The 21,331-nt window shown below is 41.6% G+C and overlaps 1 protein-coding gene across 5 annotated transcripts in view; it reads left to right on the forward strand.

The window, feature by feature from the left end:
* DOK7 (docking protein 7) overlaps positions 1-21,331 on the forward strand; it is a 108,472-nt gene that overhangs the window by 27,186 nt on the left and 59,955 nt on the right. For all 5 annotated transcript variants that reach the window (XM_074992406.1, XM_074992407.1, XM_074992408.1 and 2 more), the window contains 3 exons: positions 759-878; positions 18,610-18,717; positions 20,375-21,249. In XM_074992406.1, the coding sequence (XP_074848507.1) occupies positions 759-878; positions 18,610-18,717; positions 20,375-21,249 (1,103 nt within the window). The remainder of the gene's footprint in view (positions 1-758; positions 879-18,609; positions 18,718-20,374; positions 21,250-21,331) is intronic.

The following is a 21,331-nucleotide window of genomic DNA, read 5'->3' on the forward strand; positions in this document are numbered from 1 at the left end:
TTTGAAAGTTCAAATATGGTAACCCTACAATGTCAGTAAAGGTTTATGAAGGGAGATTTAACCTCCATGCTTCAGTACGTAAGCCTTCATTAATTATTGGAGGTCAGGTTGAGTTGAGACCTAATGTGGGGGAGCAGTTTGTCCCATATTTGCCCAGTGTGGGTTCCTTATACCTTCCTCTGAAGTATCTGGAACTTGTTGCTCTTGGAGACATGATACTGGAGGTGATGGCTCTTTGTTCTGGTCCAGCATGGCAGTTCTTATGTTGCAAATCCAAACTTACCTGCATTTTGTGAAAGTGGAGGTGTGAAAATCACTGCTTAGTCCCATCTCTAACCATGTCTTCGTGTTCTACCATAAATACTTCATAGATGCACAAATCTCTGTTTGAAGGCAGAAGACTGATATACCTGTAACCTGTGACAGCTAATGGTATAATTAGGAGTATTAGAAACTGGCAGCTGTTGTTTTCCACTGCTTGTATTTTGACCTGGTTTTCTTTGGTTTTGCTGCATGACTCTCAGCAAGCTAACTGAGAAGGCAGAAAGGATAGAGCCTGCTGCTTACATTTTCTCAGATCAGAATGTGTTACCATTAAATTAACTCATTTTATTTTCTTCCTCAGTGTAAATCTCAGTGATTTCTTTTCATGAGTAGCACTCAGAATTCTTTTGATCACCACATGTAAATATTTAATCTTTATACTTCTGTTGTGGGTGCAGATGAAAAGTCTATATTAATGTTGTGCTTTCTTTCAGGGGCTGGTGTTTTTTTCCTTTCCTGTGCCGAAGGAGAGCAGATCAGCTTTCTGTTCGACTGTATCGTTCGTGGCATCTCCCCGACGAAAGGCCCTTTTGGGTTGCGTCCAGTCCTACCAGGTTATTATAGGAAGTATAGAGTAACTGTACAAAGTAGGAACTTGCCATGTCTAGCACTTATTGCTCAGATTGGAATTACAGCTTGCAGACACTTGCTGGTCATGGAAAGTGCAAAGTGGTTTTCATTCTGAAATGTCACAGTGTAGATTTATCAGTTAAATGTCTTGGTTTCCCTTGCTGCTCTAGCTCATTCATATTTCTGCTGCTGGTGGCCTTTGCATGGCTTTATGTAACTGGACTAAAATAGAATATTCTTAATAGGGATGGGCCCAAAACAAAACAAGGGTTTGAATAGGTCCAGTTTGAACATTGCTCTATATTTGGCTGCAGGTTCTAATAGTGAAAATTTAATGAGCCAAAGCCTCAGAATACTGAATTTGAGACCAGATGACATCTCAGTTGCACTCCAAATCCCACTGACATAATTGGAAATACTCCCAGTGGTCATCTAGTGTTTTGGGTCAGGACCCCATATCCTGATTTGAAGTAGGTTGCTTTTTTCTGTTTTGTGGTACACATTGCACGTACTGTAGTGTTCAGAGAAGGAATTAGACATGAATTTGCAGGAGTTCTGTGGCCTGTTGGTTTTAGTCGGTGGGGAAATGTAATGAGCCTGTAGGGATCTGTCAAGTGTTATAAGGAGTCTATCAAGCAGTGCAGGGAAGGTGTAAGCTGAGCTTGTAGAAGAATAGCTATGAAATGTCCATGGTGAAGGAGGGAGCTTTTCAAAAAGGTGGAGGAAGAGTGACTTCAGGTTTATAGAAAATGTTTGCACCTCAACAGTTAGATGTATTTTTAATGGTTTTCATTTTAAGAATAGTTTACATGATTTTTATCGCTGCTGTAAATATGCAAATAAACCAATCCCTTGTGTTGAAATGTGATATAAAAGATTTTCAGTAGTAACTCCGTTACAAACACTGACCAGTCAACCACACACTTTACAGAATGAACCTGTCTTGTCCAACACGTTTGGGACCTGACTGGTGCCAAACGTGAGAATTTGCCGGACCATGGGAAGTCATAAGAACATAAGAATGGCCATACTGGGTCAAACCAAAGGTCCATCCAGCCCAGCATCCCATCTGCCGACTGTGGCCAATGCCAGGTGCCCCAGAGAAGGAGAACAGAAGACAATGATCAAGTGATTTATCTCCTGTCATCCATCTCCTGCCCTTGTTCTAAAGGCCAGGGCACCATACTTTATCCCTGGCTAATAGCCATTTATGGACCTAACCTGCAAAAATTTATCAAGCTCTTTTTTAAACCCTAATAGAGTCCTGGCTTTCACAGCCTCCTCGGGCAAGGAGTTCCACAGGTTGACTGTGCGCTGTGTGAAGAAAAATTTCCTTTTATTAGTTTTGAACCTACTACCCATCAATTTCATTTGGTGTCCCCTAGTTCTTGTATTATGGGAAAAGGTAAATAATTTTTCTATATTCACTTTCTCCACACCATTCATGATTTTATATACCTCTATCATATCGCCCCTCAATCGCCTCTTTTCCAAACTGAAAAGTCCCAGTCTCTCTAGCCTCTCCCCATATGGGACCCGTTCCAAGCCCCTAATCATCTTAGTTGCCCTTTTCTGAACCTTTTCTAATGCCAATATATCTTTTTTGAGGTGAGGAGACCACATCTGCACGCAGTACTCAAGATGTGGGCGTACCATAGTTTTATATAGGGGAAGAATGATATCTTTTGTCTTATTATCGATCCCTTTTGTAATAATTCCTAACATCCTATTTGCCTTACTAACTGCCGCTGCACACTGCGTGGATGTCTTCAGAGAACTATCCACTATAACTCCAAGATCCCTTTCCTGATCTGTCGTAGCTAAATTTGACCCCATCATGTAGTACGTGTAATTTGGGTTATTTTTTCCAACATGCATTACCTTACACTTACCCACATTAAATTTCATTTGCCATTTTGCTGCCCAATCACTCAGTTTGCTGAGATCTTTTTGTAGTTCTTCACAATCCGTTTTGGTTTTGACTGTCCTGAACAACTTGGTGTCATCTGCAAACTTTGCCACCTCACTGCTTACCTCATTTTCTAGATCATTGATGAACAAGTTGAACAGGATCGGTCCCAGGACTGACCCCTGGGGAACACCACTAGTTACCCTCCTCCATTGTGAAAATTTACCATTTATTCCCACCCTTTGTTTTCTGTCTTTTAACCAATTCCCGATCCATGAAAGGATCTTTCCTCCTATCCCATGACCGCCTAATTTACATAAAAGCCTTTGATGTGGGACCGTGTCAAAGGCTTTCTGGAAATCTAGGTATATTATGTCCACTGGGTGCCCCTTGTCCGCATGTTTATTAACCCCTTCAAAGAATTCTAATAGATTAGTTAGACATGACTTCCCTCTGCAGAAACCATGCTGACTTTTGCCCAACAATTCGTGCTCTTCTACGTGCCTTGCAATTTTATTCTTTACTAGTGTTTCTACTAATTTGCCTGGTACTGATGTTAAACTTATCGGTCTATAATTGCCAGGGTCTCCTCTAGAGCCTTTTTTAAATATTGGCGTTATATTGGCCGTCTTCCAGTCATTTGGTACCAAAATGGATTTAAAGGATAGGTTACAAACCACTGTTAATAACTCCGCAATTTCACATTTGAGTTCTTTCAGAACCCTTGGGTGAATACTGTCTGGTCCTGGAGACTTGTTACTATTCAGCTTATCAATTAACTCCAAAACCTCCTCTAATGTCACTTCAATCTGAGAGAGTTCCTCAGATTTGTCACCTAAAAAGGCTGGCTCAGATTTAGGAACCTCTGTAACATCCTCAGCCGTGAAGACTGAAGCAAAGAAATCATTTAATCGCTCCGCAATGGCACTGTCTTCTTTGATCGCTCCTTTTATATCTTTATCGTCCAAGGGCCCCACTGCTTTTTTAGCAGGCTTCCTGCTTCTAATGTATTTAAAAAACATTTTACTATCGTTTTTTGAATTTTTGGCTAGCTGTTCCTCAAAATCTTTTTTGGCTTTTCTTACTACATTATGACACTTAATTTGGGAGTGTTTATGTTCCTTTCTATTTTCCTCACTAGGATTTGACTTCCACTTTTTAAAAGCTGCCCTTTTCTCTCTCACTGCCTTTTTAACATGGCTGTTTAGCCATGGTGGTTCTTTGTTAGGTCTCTTACTGTGTTTTTTTATTTGGGGTATACGTTTAAGTTGGGCCTCTAGTATGGTGTCTTTAAACAGTTTCCATGCAGCTTCCAGGGATTTTAGTTTAGTTACTCTACCTTTTAGTTTCTGTTTAACTAGCTTCCTCATTTTAGTGTAATTCCCCTTTTTGAAATTAAATGCCAGAGTGTTTGACCGCTGCGGTGTTCTTCCCAACACAGGAGTATTAAAAGTTACTATATTGTGGTCACTATTTCCAAGCGGTCCAGTAACAGTTACCTCTTGGACCAGATCCTGCATTCCAGTCAAGACTAGATCGAGAATTGACTCTCCCCTTGTGGGTTCCTGTACTAGCTGCTCCAAGAAGCAGTCATTTAAGGCATCAAGAAATTTAATCTCTGAATCCCGTCCTGAGGTGACATGCACCCAATCAATATGGGGATAATTGAAATCTCCTATTATTACTGTGTTTTTTATTTTCATAGCCTCTCTAATCTCCCTTAACATTTCAGCATCACTATCACTGTCCTGGTTAGGTGGTCGGTAATATATTCCTAATGCCATATTCATATTAGAGGAATGAATTGTTATCCATAATGATTCTATGGAACATTTTGATTCCTTTAGGATTTTTGCTTCATTTGATTCTATATTATCCTTCACATATAGTACCACTCCGCAACCTGCACGACCTGTTCTGTCTTTCAGATATAATTTATATCCCGGTATGATAGTGTCCCACTGATTGTCCTCATTCCACCATGTTTCTGAGATGCCTATTATGTCAACTTCCTCCTTTGATATGAGGTACTCCAGTTCACCCATCTTATTAGACAGACTCCTAGCATTTGTGTAAAAGCACGTTAAAAAACTACCACTATTTATATGTCTGCCTTTCACACACGCGTTGGATTTTTTTATATGCGATTGTTTCACATCTGATCTTGCCCATATATTATTTCCCACGTTCCCTATCTGACTAACTTCTAGGGAATCCCTATCTATGGAGCCTCGTGTAAGAGAAGTCTCCATCCGATCCAGGTGCTCCCCCCGCACCAATCGGCTTTCCCCCACCTCTTAGTTTAAAAACTGCTCTACGACCTTTTTAATGTTTAATGCCAGCAGTCTGGATCCACCTTGATTTAGGTGGAGCCCATCATTCCTGTATAGGCTCCCCCTACCCCAAAAGTGTCCCCAGTTCCTAATAAATCTAAACCCCTCTTCCCTACACCATCGTCTCATCCACGCATTGAGACTCTGAAGTTCTGCCTGTCTATCTGGCCCTGCGCGTGGAACTGGAAGCATTTCAGAGAATGCCACCATAGATTTCTGGATTTCAGTCTCTTTCCTAGTAACCTAAATTTGGCCTCCAGAACATCTCTTCTACCCTTCTCTATGTCATTGGTACCAACATGTACCACGACCACCGGCTCCTCCCCAGCACTGCCCATAAGTCTGTCTAGATGCCTCGAGAGATCCGCAACCTTCGCACCAGGCAGGCAAGTCACCATACGGTTCTCCCGGTCATCACAAATCCAACTATCTATATTTCTAATGATCGAATCCCCCACTACTAAAACCTGCTTCTTCCTAACAGCTGGTGCTCCCTCCCCCGGAGAAGTATCCTCGGCACGAGAGGATACAATAGCACCCTCTGGAAGGAGGGTCCCAACTATGGGATGGTTTCCCTCTGCTCCCATTGACTGCTCTTCTTCCCTGAGCCTTTCATCCTCCGTAACAGCATCAGGACTGTCAGATTGGAGGTGGGACAGCCCTACTATGTCCCGGAAAGTCTCATCAACAAACACCTCTGCCTTCCTTAGCTCCTCCAGTTCAGCCACCCTGGCCTCCAAAGCACGCACTCGGTCTCTGAGGGCCAGGAGCTCCTTGCATCGAGCGCACACATACGCCACCCACCCACAGGGTAGGTAGTCATACATACTGCACTCGACACAATAAACAGGATAGCCCCCACTCTGCTGCTGGGCTTCTGCCTCCATTTCCTACTCTAATTATATATGAGGGGTTAGTTAAATGTTTCAGATAGAGGTTGTTATAAAGGATTTAAGTTTAAGGGCAATAGAAGTCACTGGCTCCCTCCAAGCTCCCCTTTCAAAACTCCCTCCTGTTAGCACGCACCCTGGTCGCAAAGCTCCCTGGTCGCTTACTAGCGGGGTTTAAGTGCTCGGCCTCCCTGATAGCTCCTCCCTCTGCCTACAGCTCAGCCAATCAGCACATGGTGTTTCAATTCAAACCTAATCAAGACTCACAGCTTCCAACTGCCTGCCTGAGCACACGGCCTTTCAAACAAACACTCAGCTCAGCACTCCAAACTCCAAACAAACAAACACAAGCCCAAAACCCCCAAACACAAGCAGCCACTTACCCCAAGGTGCTTTAGTTTTAATATTGTCTAGCACATTACCAACACTTCTGCTGCTTACTGGGCTCTTATAAGACATGTATTGGTAAACAACACAGGACACAGGGCCAGGACTGGTAGATGTAAACAAACTTCATGGACCCATGGCAAACTTGGCCACATCCATGATAAACGGTTATCTGACTAACTAAAATCATGCCAGATTCTGGATGTTGCTGGACAAGAGAGTTCTGGATTACAGAGGTTCAGCTTGTGTTTGGAACCAGAAGTACAGAACCAGGCTTCGGTGGAAACAAAACCAAACACACCCTGTCCCCCAAAATAACAAAAATACCAGGTAAAGTAGTGACAGAGAGATAGCTGTGTTAGTCTGTATTCTATCAAAACAAAAAAGCAGTCGGGTAGCACTTTAAAGACTAACAAGGTGATTTATTAAGTGATGAGCTTTCGTGGGACAGACCCACTTCTTCGGATCATAGCCATACCAGAACAGACTCGATATATAAAGCACAGAGATCCAAACATTATTTTCAAGGTTGACAAATCAGAAAAAATTGTTACCGAGGTTGGCAAATCAGAAGAGCAGAGGGGTGGCAGGAGGTGGAGAGTGGGGTGGGGAAGTCAAGAGTTAGGTAAAATAAAGTGTGTAAAAGAGTCCTCATAATGGGCCAGGTAATTGCTGTCTCCGGTTCAAACCATGTGTTAATGTGTCAAATTTGAATATAAATGAGAGTTCTGAGCACTCTGCTGTAAACACTCTTTTACAAAGAATGAATGGACAGGAAACAGACATAAAAAAACTCCCAACTCACAAACCTGTCTGCCAGGACTTTAATGGAGTGGGCCATTCTGTTAATGACCTGAAGGTCTGTTTTGCTGAGAAGGAACTGTAACAATCGTTTACAGAGAGAGTGCCCAGAACTCTCATATATATTCAAATTCGACACATTAACACATGGTTTGAACCTGGACAGCAATTACCTGGCCCATTAAAAGGACTCTTTTACATTCTTTGTTTTATCTAATGCTTGACTTCCCCACCCCAAACCCCCCCCTTGCCCCGTCTCTGCTCTTCTGATTTGCCAACCTTGATAACACTTTTTCTGATTTGTCAACCTTGATAACAATTTTTGGACCTCTGTGCTTTATATATGGAGTCTGTTTTGGTATGGTTAAGATCTGAAGAAGTGGGTCTGTCCCACAAAAGCTCATCACCTAACAAATCATTTTGTTAGCCTTTAAAGTGCCAGTTGATTGCTTTTTTGTTTTGACCAAATAAAGTATGTTACTATGTTAAAAGTAAGCTATTTTTTAAAGGAAGTTTTTTAAGAAAAAGGTTTGACAAGGGAAGGGTTTTTTTTGCTTGTTTCATTTAAATTAAGATGGTTAAAAGCATTTTTTCTTCTGCATAGTAAAGCTTCAGAGCTGCATTAAGTCAATGGTCAGTTTTAACCCTTTGGAAGAACAACCATAATGTTTTGTTCAGGGTTGTAAACATTTCAGAGTTACAACCGCCATTCCCGAGGTGTTCAGAACTCTGATGTTCTACAATAGATTGGTTGTGAAATTTTATGGAAAGGTAGAAAGAAACCAAACAAACCCACGTCCTGCCTGTCTAAACTTAGAGATGCATATTGTATACAGCACTTGGATTCATCTTGCTCTGCCTTTAAATCAGTGGTTGAATGCAACTGTAAATAAAATTGGTCAGAGGAGGCAAATGAGGCCCATAACAGCTCACTAGTCTTATGCTGCTTTTTGCATGTGTAATGTGAACATTATTATGAATTAATGGACAAATTTTAATTGATTAGTCTTTTTGACATGTAGACTTGTAATTTTGCCAGGGTCTGAGCAGAAAATTCTAATTTACATGAACACTTTTATGGACATGCAAAAATAAATTATTTAATTACATACAAACTCACAAGAGGTTCAGATAAACAAGGGAACCTTAAGTCAAACTTTTGAGTGCTTGACTTTTCCAGATTTAATGACTTTTTAACATGCACTTTTTATATAATTTCCCACTTTTTTAAAAAAAAGTTTAAAAACAAAAATTACTTCATTTTAAAGCTATATTGAGCCTTGCAGATCCACAGCACAATCCTCTGTTGCTTGGGCTAAGTAGGTAACTGTTTACAGTAGAAGCCTCTTATCTTCTATGTTGGCCTCCCACAAGAGTGGAATGAGACAGACTTTGCCAGTAGATTTCAGAGGTGTTTGCTAGAAGGGGAGTAATAGGTTCAATTCCAGGTTCTAGAAGGGAATATTCTCTAGTGGTTACAGACCATTCTACCCCTGTTCACCCTCACTTACTCCCCCTCCCAATCTCCATCCTTGTCCACCACCCACTTCTGTCTTTCCTCTTTTTCCTGTTCCATTCCTGTCCCTCTGTTGCTCCAGTCTCAGTTCCTGCCAGGTTTCCCCCTGCCCCTAATCTGTTCCTGTTCTCCCCACCCATGTTTAAAATTTGCCTCCCATGCCTGACCTCTGCTTCTCCCCTCAACCCTCCTCATATTTGCCCTAGTTCCCAGCTCCTTTTCCTTCCCCTGTATTTTCTGGCCACCTCTCCTGGCTTCAGTTCCTAACCCTTCTAACCCTTGAGCTCCAGCCACTGTTACCTTACCCTGTACCTCTCCCTGTGCCCTATGTTGCGTCTCATATCCCTTTGCATTCCAATCCGGCTGTTTCCTCCTCCTCCTCCTCCTCCTCCTCCTCCTCCTACATTCTGCCTGGGAAGAGAACTGAGAGGAGAAGAAAGATGATATCCTTCTTCTCAGTGCCAGCACTTGGTGTCAGAGCAGTTCCTGGCTGCCTGGAACAGCAGCTGCAGGAAAGCCCAGGTCAACTCCTGCGGCCTGCTCAGTACAAGTGGGTAGAGTCCTGCAGATCTGTGGATAACCTTTGGTATACACATCCGCAGATGTGGATACAGATATCTAGGGACTGTGTTTGCAGAAGCAGATAACAATTTTGTATCTGCGCAGGTGCTACAGATGGAATCTTGAAAGAATGTAGCTGTCAAACTCCAACAAGTATTTACTGTCATATGTGAGCTGCAATATTTTCAGAGAGCGATAGCCGTTAAAACATCACGATAACTTCTCAACAAAGTGGTTGTAAGATTTTTTTTTTTTTTTTTTAACATGGGCAAAGCAACCTATTTTCCTCTAATTCATTCTTGGAAACAGCTGAACCTTTATATCGGAAACATTACAAAATGATCCAAAGGCATGATTGCTAAATAACAAATTATTTCCAAAAAGAGGCAAAGCTTTTCAGATTAAGAAATCCAGCCTGAATGGTTTAAGTTTGGTAGAATTATCAGCAACTGAAAACTGATTCTCAGAATAGAATAGAAAGTGTCACTGTCTGTGCCACCTATGAAACATTTTGGCTGTGTCTGCACTACAACAATAACTTCAAAGTTGCTAACTTCAAAGTAAGCAACTTCAAAGTTTAACTTCGAAGTAGGGCACTACTCCACTGCCAGGAATGGAGAAAGGACTTCGAAGTTGGGCTCCCTATTTCGAAGTTAGCTTTGAAGAAAGGGAAAATGTCTGTAGACTCTCTGCTGGCTACTTCTATATAGTGCTGAACTTTGAAGTTCTTAGTGTAGACACGCCCATAGGTATGAGACACATTGTATCCTTTGTTAGTCCAGATTGATTAGAGTATATCTCCAGTGGAGTAGGTTAACTTCAGTAAAGTTATTTAAGTTTGTACTAGTGTAGCAGGGAACAGACTTTGGCCCAATGTGGATTTTGTATAGTATATTAGGATTTTGCATTGCTAACAGCCAGTTGTGGATTAGTTGCTTACCCAAATTTCTCTCTGGCTTTAATGGCAGTTTTAGGTATGCAAAGAATACATAGGAGACCTATTTTGAAACAGATTTGAAAGAGTGAATCTGCTAGGTTCAATAAATAGTAGTTTTCCCTACTCAGGCCCACTGATGGCCAAGGGGGATAACTGCCTCAGGGCCTGGTGCTTCACTACCTACTGTGGTGGTGGTGGCATATCTGGTGCTCTGGACTCTTTAAATCATCGCCAGAACCCCAGCTGGCACGATCTATGTGGCGCTGAATGGGGAGAAGCTAGCTCCCAGCCCTGCCCCCTCCAAGAATACAGAGTCCTCCCCCATCTTGCCCAAGTATCCGGCAATTCTGCTAGCTCTCATGCCCTCACTGGTTTTTTTTTTATTTTCTAGAAAGTCCAGAACAGCAGCCACAGTTGTGTGTCATCTAAAATCTGTTTCATAATCTACCTTGAGAGAATAAAATGTGTTGCTACAAGACATGAATTAGAAGCAAAAGGAGAAAGCAGATACAATTAGGATCTCTCATGAGAGCCAATAGCTTGAGAACCCGGACAAGTATTTTTCCTGTGTCACAGCATTTCAGAATTGGTTTGGGTACATTTATAGTTTATCTGGTTGTTTTGTCTTCCACTGAAGCATTAGAATTGGCTACTACTTGATGCAGGCAGCCAGGATTGAGGATAGCAAAGCAGATATATCTGTGCATAACAGGGTATGGTCACCAGTAAGCTAAAACAAAGGAAAGAATTGTAATAGCCAAGCCATGAGTGAAATCATCAAAACTGATGTGACTTTTATGTTATCTGTTGTTCTTGCTGTTAATTTACCCCTCCACCACTACAACACTAGGGAATGGGTGTTGTCTCCTGATGCATGCTCTATGGCAGTGGTTTAGAAATAAAACTTTATTAAAACTGGCCACATTCCTGCTGATAAAGATGTTGGGCAGGCAGAGGAAAACAACAGTACATAGACAATCTTGTGGGGCTTGAAAATGTCAGAACCGAGCAGTGAAGAGGAACGTGGCTCTTTTTTATTATTATTTTTATTATTATTATTACTACTACTACTACAAAGAATAGTAAATGTGTTAACCTACTGATTCAGAAACTGCACCTGCAGCCCATCCTCCTGCCAAACTCCCCCTTCAGTTAAAGGACTAGACCCCCTCATGGTATAAGTATTTTAGTCACATTGAATCAATACAGCTACACAGGATTGCGCTAGTAACGGATCCATGAAAAGGCAGTCAGGCTTTTGTATGCAGAGCACTGGTTTTGATATTTTACTGGTTTTCTGTTTCCTCAAACTTTGACATAATTGTACTTTGGTATAAAAATATCCTCTGTGGATGTCAATATGTATGTGTACTTTGTGATCTAACTGTTGTTTCAGGATTTATACTGTATCAGTCACTCAGATGCCTAAGCTTCAATGGGTCATTTTTCTGTCTTCCCTATATTTTGCAAGCTTTCCATTCCTGTGCAGAAATCAAACAGTAATCTAACATTCTTCCATCTTCACCTCTCATATCTACACATCAGCTAATTTATCCATCTGATTTTTCCAATAAAATGCATTTATAGATGTTTTTTTAAGGTCTCATCTTCAGCCTCTGCTAAGATATAGTTTAAGTTATTTCTTCCACTTATGAATTTTGAATGCTTTGCAGATACGTGTAGTTCTGTCATAGTTTATTGGAAAATGTACTTGGCTGTAATCAGTATTGAATGACAACACTACATGGTCAGCTATAACACCCTATGGTTATTTTAGGTTGTATTACTGAAAGAGGCATTCCTTTGCACACAACTGTGTTTCAGATTTGTATTTACCAGGTGTCATTCAGAAGTTTAAGACCCACTATGGTTAAATGGAGCAACCTATCTTATCTTGTGTATAGTGCTGGAGGTTCTTTCGCAGACTAGTTTTCCGTATCGAGTATTCTATTACACAGAATGTGCTGTATTACTTGAAAAGGTCAGGGTGCCAGCAGCTGCATACTGTATCTGGCAAGAGTATCAAAATCTATCCAGTCTGTTGAAAGGACTATGCTAAATAGATTAATTAGCCCTGCTTTTGAGCTAACCAGATCTAAATTTCCTTATAGTGGTTATATCAGAAGTACTTTTAAGCTATTAATATTTACATTTACATTAATTAAAGGAAAGCCATGTTGGACCTTAACACTTTCTTTTTTGGGGCTTTACTTAGGAAATCTTCTGAATTACATAATTTGTTTGGTGCAGCAGTTTAACTATGAACCAGATGTCTCTCCACACTTCTGTTGATGGATTTGGGATATTTGCCTTTGGATATTTACCTCTCACATTAGTTGGAACTTAGAGACACATTTCTTTGACAGCTCCAAGTAGGAATAAGGTCCTTTAAAGTTTGCCTAATGTAAAAAAGGCCATTTTTGCAAAAAGCCTCAAAAATTTAGTGCAGTGAAAGGAGTCAGATTGTAAGCACAGGATGAAACTGAATTTTCTACTATCCACTGAAAAGGTGTGGACGCAGGAACCAACAAATAAGCTTTCTTCCAGTATGCCTGTGGATAGAAAGAAATGGTGATATACCCCTCTGGTAGCCTTTTATGTACAGAAAATTCACAAATCATTTTTTGCTAAATTCTGCTCTGTAACTATTGAGTATTAACCCAAAGAAACTGCAGGCCTGGGGAAAAATACAAACTGGAAAATTAGTGTATTCTCTTGTTTTTATTCACAATAAATAATGATATTTGTCCAGTTAAGAAGACATCCAATCTCCAAAGGAGTTGGCCTTAGTCACATGGTCAGCTGGGCACATATAACTACACATTATATGCATAGGTGTATACTTGTTTGCTCAGATGCAGGATTTTCATGTGCAGTTTAGCTATTCAGATTTGACAAGCATAATTGATTTGTGTAGAAAACAGTGAAATTTTGTTACGTTATTTGGTACGTAAGAAACTCGTTCTGCTTTTGCATAAGCACTGTTGTGCTTTGAGATGGATCATCCAAGCAAATATAAATATCTCTATAATAATTAATTCTTTATGCATAAATCCAACACAAAGTTTAGAGAGAGAAGATGTGAAGGTTCACATTTACTATGGCATATAGTATTTGCTGATGCAGCAATATTCAAGCATTAAAGACACAGTCACAGTCCAGAAGACATTACAATCAAAGAGCTCAATCCTGCAACATGTATATTGCAGCAGGCTGCCCTGTGACTGGCAGGTCTGCAGTGCTGTGGGCATCTTCCAGCACATCCTTGATTCACGTATTCTGTGAGGGCTCATGAGTGAGGACGTTAGAGGGTTTAGAGTTGTTAGCCTTATAGCTGTTTTCCACAGATCTTGTACAGAGGGAACCCTATTTCAATCAGCTATGGGAGTTTTCAGTGCCCATGTACACTGCTTTGTCCCTTTTTACATAGTGTGAAGTGGCTGGAGCAGATATGAGGGTCACCCTAGACTAATAATACCAAAGACCTGAGTTGTTATATAGGCGAAGGAAGAAAATTTAGAGATTAAAGCTGCTGCTCCATTCTTGACTGATTTTTGTGAAACAAAGTAACATAACACAAAAACAACCAGGAGTCCTGTGGCACCTTGAAGACTAAAAGATTTATTTGGAAATTTAGTTTTGTGGGCAAACTCCCCAGACATACGGAGTGGAAATTACAGAAATCACACAATTACAGAAGTCTATATTTTCCACTCCATGTATCTGATCAGGTGGATTTTTGCTCATGAAATCTTATGCCCATATAAATCTGTTACTCTTTTGCATGCCACAGGGCACCTTGTTGTTTTTGTGGACACAGACTAACCCTCTGATATCTAAGACACAGTTATACATTTTTATGGCACATCTAATGCAAGAGCATCTCAAAAAGTTACCAATCCATGTTTTATGAATTGAAAGAAATCACTGATTTTAAAACAATTGATTTTTAGTAAGGCCTTTGACACAGTGCCACATGACATGGTCCGAATGAAATCATTATACAAATGGTGCACATCTGGTAGAAAGGCCAGGCTCAAAAGGAGTAGCTATCAGTTGTTCCCATACCTGGTGGGGTCCAGAAGGACTCAGTCTTGGGTCCAGTGCTCCTCAATATTTTCATTAATGCCTTGGATAATGGAGTGAAGAGCATGCTTATCACATTTGTGGAGGGCACTGAGCTGAGTCATTCATTGTAAGCCCTTTTGGAGGAGGAGGTTAGTAGTCAAAACAACCTTAATACATTGGACAATTTGTCTGAAAGCAATGAAATAAGTTCGGTAAAGACAAATGCAAAGTACTACAGTTAGAAAAACTCAAATACACAACTGCAACTGGGGAATTACTATCTCAGTGGTAACATGGCAGCAAAGGATCTGGGGGTTAGAGTGGATCACAAATTGAACATGAACCAACAAATGTGATGCTGCTGAGGGTTAAAAAAAAGGCAAATGCAGTTCTGAGCAGTATTAACAGGGATGTCATATGTAAAATATGGTAGGTAATTACCCTGCTTTACTTTGCACTGGTGAGGTCTCAGCTGGAGCAGCTTGTCCAATTTTGGGTGTTGCACATCAGAAAAATGTGGATAATTTCGAGAGAGTCCAGGAGAGAACAAGAAAAATGATAAAAAAAAGATTTAGAAAGTCTGATACGTGAGGAAAGGCTAAAACAAACTGGTCACCTTTAACTTTCAGGGAACAGAAGACCGAGCAGGAGGAGGACCAGAAACAGTCATTAGTTATGTTAAAGTGATTAGTTTTTCTTCCTGTTCACTGAAAATAGTTCAAAAAGTATTGGGCTTAATCTGCAGCAGGAAAATGTAGGCTAGATATTATCTTTCTAAGTTTAAAAGTACTTAAATCCTGGAATAGGTCCCCGAGGGAGTTTGTGGAATCCTCATCATCGGAGGTTTTAAAGACAAGCACCTTTCAGAGATGGCCTAGGTTTACCTGATCTCGCCTCAGTGCAGGTAGATGGACTAGATGACCTCTTGAGGTCTCTAACCATCTATATTTCTGATTCTACATAGTGCTCATCCCATGTTTTTGGAACTTCTAAATTTGTGAATAAAATTTCACAGTATGAAAGTATTTGAAATACCCCACAATGGACTGCTCCGCTAGCTTTAATGAATGCCCACCAATGCTCATGATAAAAATAAAATCCTAGGTATCTCATAGATATCTCAGTCAATTCAGCCTTCATGTAGCCCCTGCTAATTGATCAGGATAGCTGGGCCAGAGTAAGCCGCTGGTGCAGAGTCAGCAGCTGGTGCCCACCCTTCTTCACAGAAAAGTGGGGGGGTCCATTTCTGTGTGGAAATGATGAAGCCGATTCTTTATTTGAGTGAATGAAAGTGCTTAGATACTGAGGGCTCGTGTATGGAAAACCTTGAAAGAGAGAGAGCGCACAAGAGAGTTCATGACATGATTCTCTGCCTGGAGTTCTAATAAAGGGTTGTGTGGGAAGATGCTGTAAAATCCTCTGTAGCAGAGATTGCTTGTCACAAGAAGTTATTGCAAATTGTTTGGTGGTTTTGTATTGAGCACAGGTGGGGCTTAGAATGACAACGCTGACCAGTTTTTACTTGTGACCTAAACCAGTATTTAAAAACAGCTCTCTGGAGGTCATATGTTAATATGCCTTAACCCACGTTTCCTCCTCGTCTATCTGGATCAACTCATCATCATGTGGGTTTTGTTCACTCACCCTCTATACCAGCCTTGCACTAGATGTGTTTTGTAAAGCTTATCTCTGCTGAACTAGGATCATAGAATGCAAGGACTGGAAGGGACCTCAAAAGGTCATCTGGTTCAGTCCCCTGCCCTCATGGCAGGAATAAGATTTTTAAGAGCAGGTTAAACAAACACCTGTCACACATAGTCTAGAACAGGAGTGGGCGAAATAGGGCCCACAGGCCAGATTTGGTTCATCCAACATTTATGTCAAGCCTGTGGCACAGTGGGGTGTCTGAGCAGGCTGACTGCCTGCTGTGGCCCCACACTGCTCCCAGATGCAGTTTGCTGCTGTTGGCTTGTCTCTGTGTATCCTTTTGGGGGTAGGGGGCAGTGGGTCTCTATGTGCCATCCTTGCCCTCCGCCCAACACTATTCTCATTATCCCCATTGGCTGGAAACTGGCCAGCGAGAGCTGTGGGAGAAGTAGTTGCAGGTGTGAGCAGTGCACAGAAACCCACTTGTCCCTCCTCCCCTCAATGGCATGCAGAGACAGGCCACAGTAGCTGGCTATGTCTGGGATCCAGTGTACGGCCACAGCAGGCAGGCAGCCTATCTGAGTCCCCCACTGTGCCATGGGTTGGGAGCTGCCTGGGAGTTGGGAGCACCTCACACCCTGCATCCCAATTCTCTGCCCCTGTTCAGAGCTCCCTTCTTCATCCAAATTCCCTCCTGGACCCTGCGCCCGCTTCTGCATCCAAACTCCCTCCTAGAGCCCACATCTCTCTGAGAGCCCATCCTCTCCTGCACACCAACACGTAGTGTGAGTCTGGAGTTCCCTCCTGCACCCAAACTCTCTCCAAGACCCCGCACTCCCACCTATGCACAAATCCCCAGCCCAGAGCTCCCCCCGCACCCAAACTCCCTCCCAGATTCTGCATTCCTTCCATTGCTATAGCAGAAATTTGCAACTTGTGACAACTTACTGAATTCATGGAGTAGCCACGTTGCAAAAATTATTGCATGCCTCTGATCTAGCCAATAATACTTGGTCCTGCCGTGAGTTCAGGGGTTCTGAACTGAATGATCTCTCAAGGTTCCTTCTGGTTCTATGATGTATTGTGTGTCTTTGGATGGGCTTGTCCTGTACAACTCTGGTTGAATTGCTAAGTTTATTGTCTCTGAGGGTGGCAGCAACAGCTGTCTCATGGTGAATGTAAAAATATGGAAATCTGGGTTTCCACTGTTAGAAATTGTTCATCTCAGCCATCCCATTAACAATTTGTTTCTCCCTTTAGCCTTTCTCTCTTGTTAAATGCTTCTATATGTGTGGGTTATGGATGCTGGGTCTACAACGTGACTTGGAATGTGGTAACTGCAGCTGTGCAAAAGCTAATCTCTACTATAGCTTACGATTGCTTCTTTTCCTGTGTAATTATGAGACCTACTGAAATTTCAGTGAGAATGAGTTAGCAGACCATGTATGCTGCAGCTGTTAAACATGCTCTGCATTTTTAAGATGTTTACAACACTCTTGTCAAATTATTCTCAAGAATATAGTAATGATTACTGCCAACATCTGGTTTTATCGTGCAAGGCTAGAAAATGAAGTGATGTAGACAAGAGTGCCGTATTTTCTGAGGAAAGTGCACACTTAAGTTTGTGAAGCATTCAATATCCCTACTCGTCTCTTCCCCGAGATGGTTGGATCCTCTTTGATTGTGACATTTTGTTGAACTAGACTGGCTAAACCAATAGAAAATGTACTTTGAATATTAGTACTGTATAGATAAGGAGATAGGATGCATAATCCAATTAACATTTTCCATCTCTAACTTTTAAAAGTTTTAAACAAACAAACAAACCAAAAAAAATTGCCAAAAATCAAACACTTGATGCTGGGAATTCTTTTAAATAGCTGGCCTGGGTGATCTCTTTAGGCTCCTTTCAGCCTCATCTACTATATATTTTAGTGAATTTGTGCATCTGTCTGTGTGTCTGTACATCCGTGAGTCCATTTGTTCAAGATTGCCTCCTAAATAGTAAGAGCTAGGCCTACCAAAGTTGGTGTGCATCTTCCTCATACCAGAATTTAAAGCAAAGTCAGGGTTGTATTGTGCCAGGACAGTGTGATGTACGTGGAATGCAATTTTCATGTCACATGGAAAGGGCAGGGTGAAGGGACAGTTATACTTACAAATGACCACAGCGGGCAACAAAAAAAAGGGGGGAGAGAGGGGCAAGAAATGCCCAGCCCTGGGGAGCAGATACTGGCCAGCAGCATGGCCCCTGCCACCTTCTCCTGCGGTGGGGAGTGGCTGCCTTGTGGCCCTCACTGCCCTGGGAAGAAGCCAGTGGACAGCCTGCATGGCTCCTCGCGGGCTGGTCCCAGGGAAGAGCTGTTGCGTGGGCTGTGTGGCCCTCCCTGGCACTTGGCAATGCTGGGTAAGTTTTCTAGTGTTTCTATCATTCTAACATGTGGTAGCAAAAATCTCACTGACTTTGAATAGGCGTATAAATCCTTTTATCCCCGTTGGGAGAGAGAAAATAAGGAAATGAAATGGGAAACGTAGACCATGCAGACACATGGCAAAGTTTACTAAAGCCTACAGCAGCAGATGCAATCTAACATTTTGTTGTTTTCTCTGAATGCTTTTTTTGCCGTTTTCAAAAACTTACATAACCATTTGTTCTTTCCTTGAAGACCCAAGTACAAGTCCAGCCTACATGGAGGAAAGGGTGGCCCATGAAGCTTTGCAATTAGAAAAACGCCTGAGCCTACTGTCCCAGTCAAGTCGCCAGGGCAGTGGAGGTAAGAAATGCCTAAGATCAAACTATGATACAAGCTTGGATTTTATTTCAAGGCTCTCTTTCTTGAGGCTTCTTAAATAAATAAATAAATAAATAAATAAATAAATAAATAATAAAAATCCCCCCAAAAAACTAGTATTTTATAATATTGAGCTTTCCAGATGTATTGAGCATAGTCATTCTCTTAGCTCCCTCTGCTTCAAGGTCATGATTCAAAATCCACTGAAGTCATTGAGACTATGTCTGTTGTCTCCAGTGGGTTTTGGATCATGCTCTAGAGCCTCAAGTCAGAGAGGCACTTAAGCATATGCATAACTTTAAGCATGAGAGTAGTCCCACTGAAGAGATCAGTCCTGTTGAAGTCACGTAGATGATTAAATATCTTGCTGGATTAAGGCCTGTAACATGTAGTGACCTATGTAAGTCACCCAGCAAGTCTGTGGCAGGGTGAGTAACATACCAGGGTTTCCTGTCTTTTCACATTAAATTGTTCATTTTGGCAGCTTCTCTGCTTATCCTTCTCAAAAACATTTTGCATGTGAAGGTGGAATTTGGGGCCTGCTGTTTTTATATGTACACTGCCAAATATTTTAAAAGCTAATACCCATTACATCTTCGTTGTCCTCCCTAAAAATCTCTTTTGTAATTAGGACGTTGCGGGATAAATTTATTGTTCTGAAATGCATTGATTTTTAAGTTAGTATTTATCTCCTCAATAAAGCTAGATCCTCACATCTTGAGTAAAGCCATGTGAAAAACAACAGAGAAGAGTCAGTGTACATAGTGGGGTGGAGGGATTAGGTTCGGGGGCTAGATTTTGATTTCCTTTGCATTGCAAAGTCTAAAATTAATACCAACAAGAAGGCAGAAAATCACTTTCTATACTGTAATCCCTTTATTTAGGGTGAAATTACTTGGTGGTCCTTACCATGATAATTCATAAACTTTTTTCAGTTTTCCACTTACAGTGAATGCTTCAGGTTTATATGATTGATTGTGCAAATATTCCTGCTACACCTAATAGCAGGAAAAATCATTTTTTCAATTCATGTATAAATGTATTATGGAACATGTCCTATATTTCGGATGCAAAGCCATCATAACCCTGTCATATGCTCATACAATATGCTGTTACTTGGCTTGCTTCTCTTCTCTGGTATAGATTAGGAATAGCTGAACTGAAGCCAGTGAAATAACACTGAGGTGGAATACATTCTGATGTATATTTTATGCCCGTGTTATTTTATTGGTTTCAGTTCATCTGTTGCTGACCAACACTAGAGAGAAGAGTCAGGCACATCAACTTCAAATTTAGCATAGAATATGATATATTTTCTGTTGGAAACAAAGTGTGGACACTGTATATGAAGCAAGCAGGAGGGTTTATTATGCATAGCTAGCGGAGTGCCATATCGCTTGTCAAGACTCAGTGCTCCACTTCGTTTCCAGCATTTTCAGATAAAGTAAATTTGCCCTAAGGCACCAAGTTGTTTTTAAGTGTTTTTCTAGGGGGAAAAGTTGTAACATTCACGTTGTTAATATGGCAGAAACAACCTTCCCCTCTGACAAATAGAGTCCATTGGTATCTGTCCTTTCCTTGCTCTTGGCTTAATGAATTACATTTTGAGCACCGGTTGATTTAGTTTCTTTTATTCCAGGAGATGACAGAAGCCTGTCAAGTTCATCTTCAGATACCAGCCACTCGGATGCTAGTGTTGGGAGCAGACTAACAATTTGGCCTGAACAGTCTTCGGCCAGCACGTCTCAAGAGAGTCATGGACTGGCAGCTGCAAAGGGCATTCATTTTGGGGAAGAAAAGCCGCTTGGAGAAGGGGCGCGTGGTGCCAGCAAGCCACCTCCTAAGCCTCTTCGGTCTAGACAGCTACAGGAAATAGGTCGTCAGAGTTCTTCTGACAGTGGAATAGCTACTGGTAGTCACTCTTCTTACTCCGGAAGTTTCTCTTCCTATGCTGGGAGTTTGGATATTGGCCACAGTGATGAGTTTGGATCATTGCTTAGCTTGCCATTGAACCTTCCTTCAGATCAGAATTTATGTACTTGCTTGCACAGTGAGCCCCAGAGGAGCTTGGGCTCAGAATATCAGGTTCCTAGCCCTGTCAGACATGTTTATGACACACCCAGGAGTTTATTACAGGCAGCTGCTATAGACGTGCCGCATAAGAGTGCCGATTCCACTCAACCAAAGGACCAGGACCCAGCATCTCAAGGCATTAGTGATCCTAAGGTGCTGGTACCATACTCGGAAACACAGCTGGCGCCTGAGCGGAGCCAAGACAGGGGAAGGCAAGCATCTTTACTCCCAGAAAGCACCAAAGACTCAAGTGATGAGACATATTTGGATTTGGTTTCAAGGTGGTCAGATGTAAAACCACAAGGACAGGTGTTAGACTCCAGAAGTAGTGAGTTGGCACCACCTAGTGGAATCCCAGCTGACCCCTGTGAAATATATAGCTCCCACCCTGGGATGACAAGAGCTCTCTTTTCAGCTTGTCCAATCTGTGGTGGACTAAAGGTAAATACTTAATACTGAGCTGACGCTAACAAAAACTTAAGTACCTTATTTAACATCACTAAATTGAAGTGACTTAAGGATG

This window comes from Carettochelys insculpta, chromosome 4 (genome assembly GCF_033958435.1).
Source record: "Carettochelys insculpta isolate YL-2023 chromosome 4, ASM3395843v1, whole genome shotgun sequence".
In the NCBI taxonomy this organism is placed as follows: Eukaryota; Metazoa; Chordata; order Testudines; family Carettochelyidae; genus Carettochelys; species Carettochelys insculpta.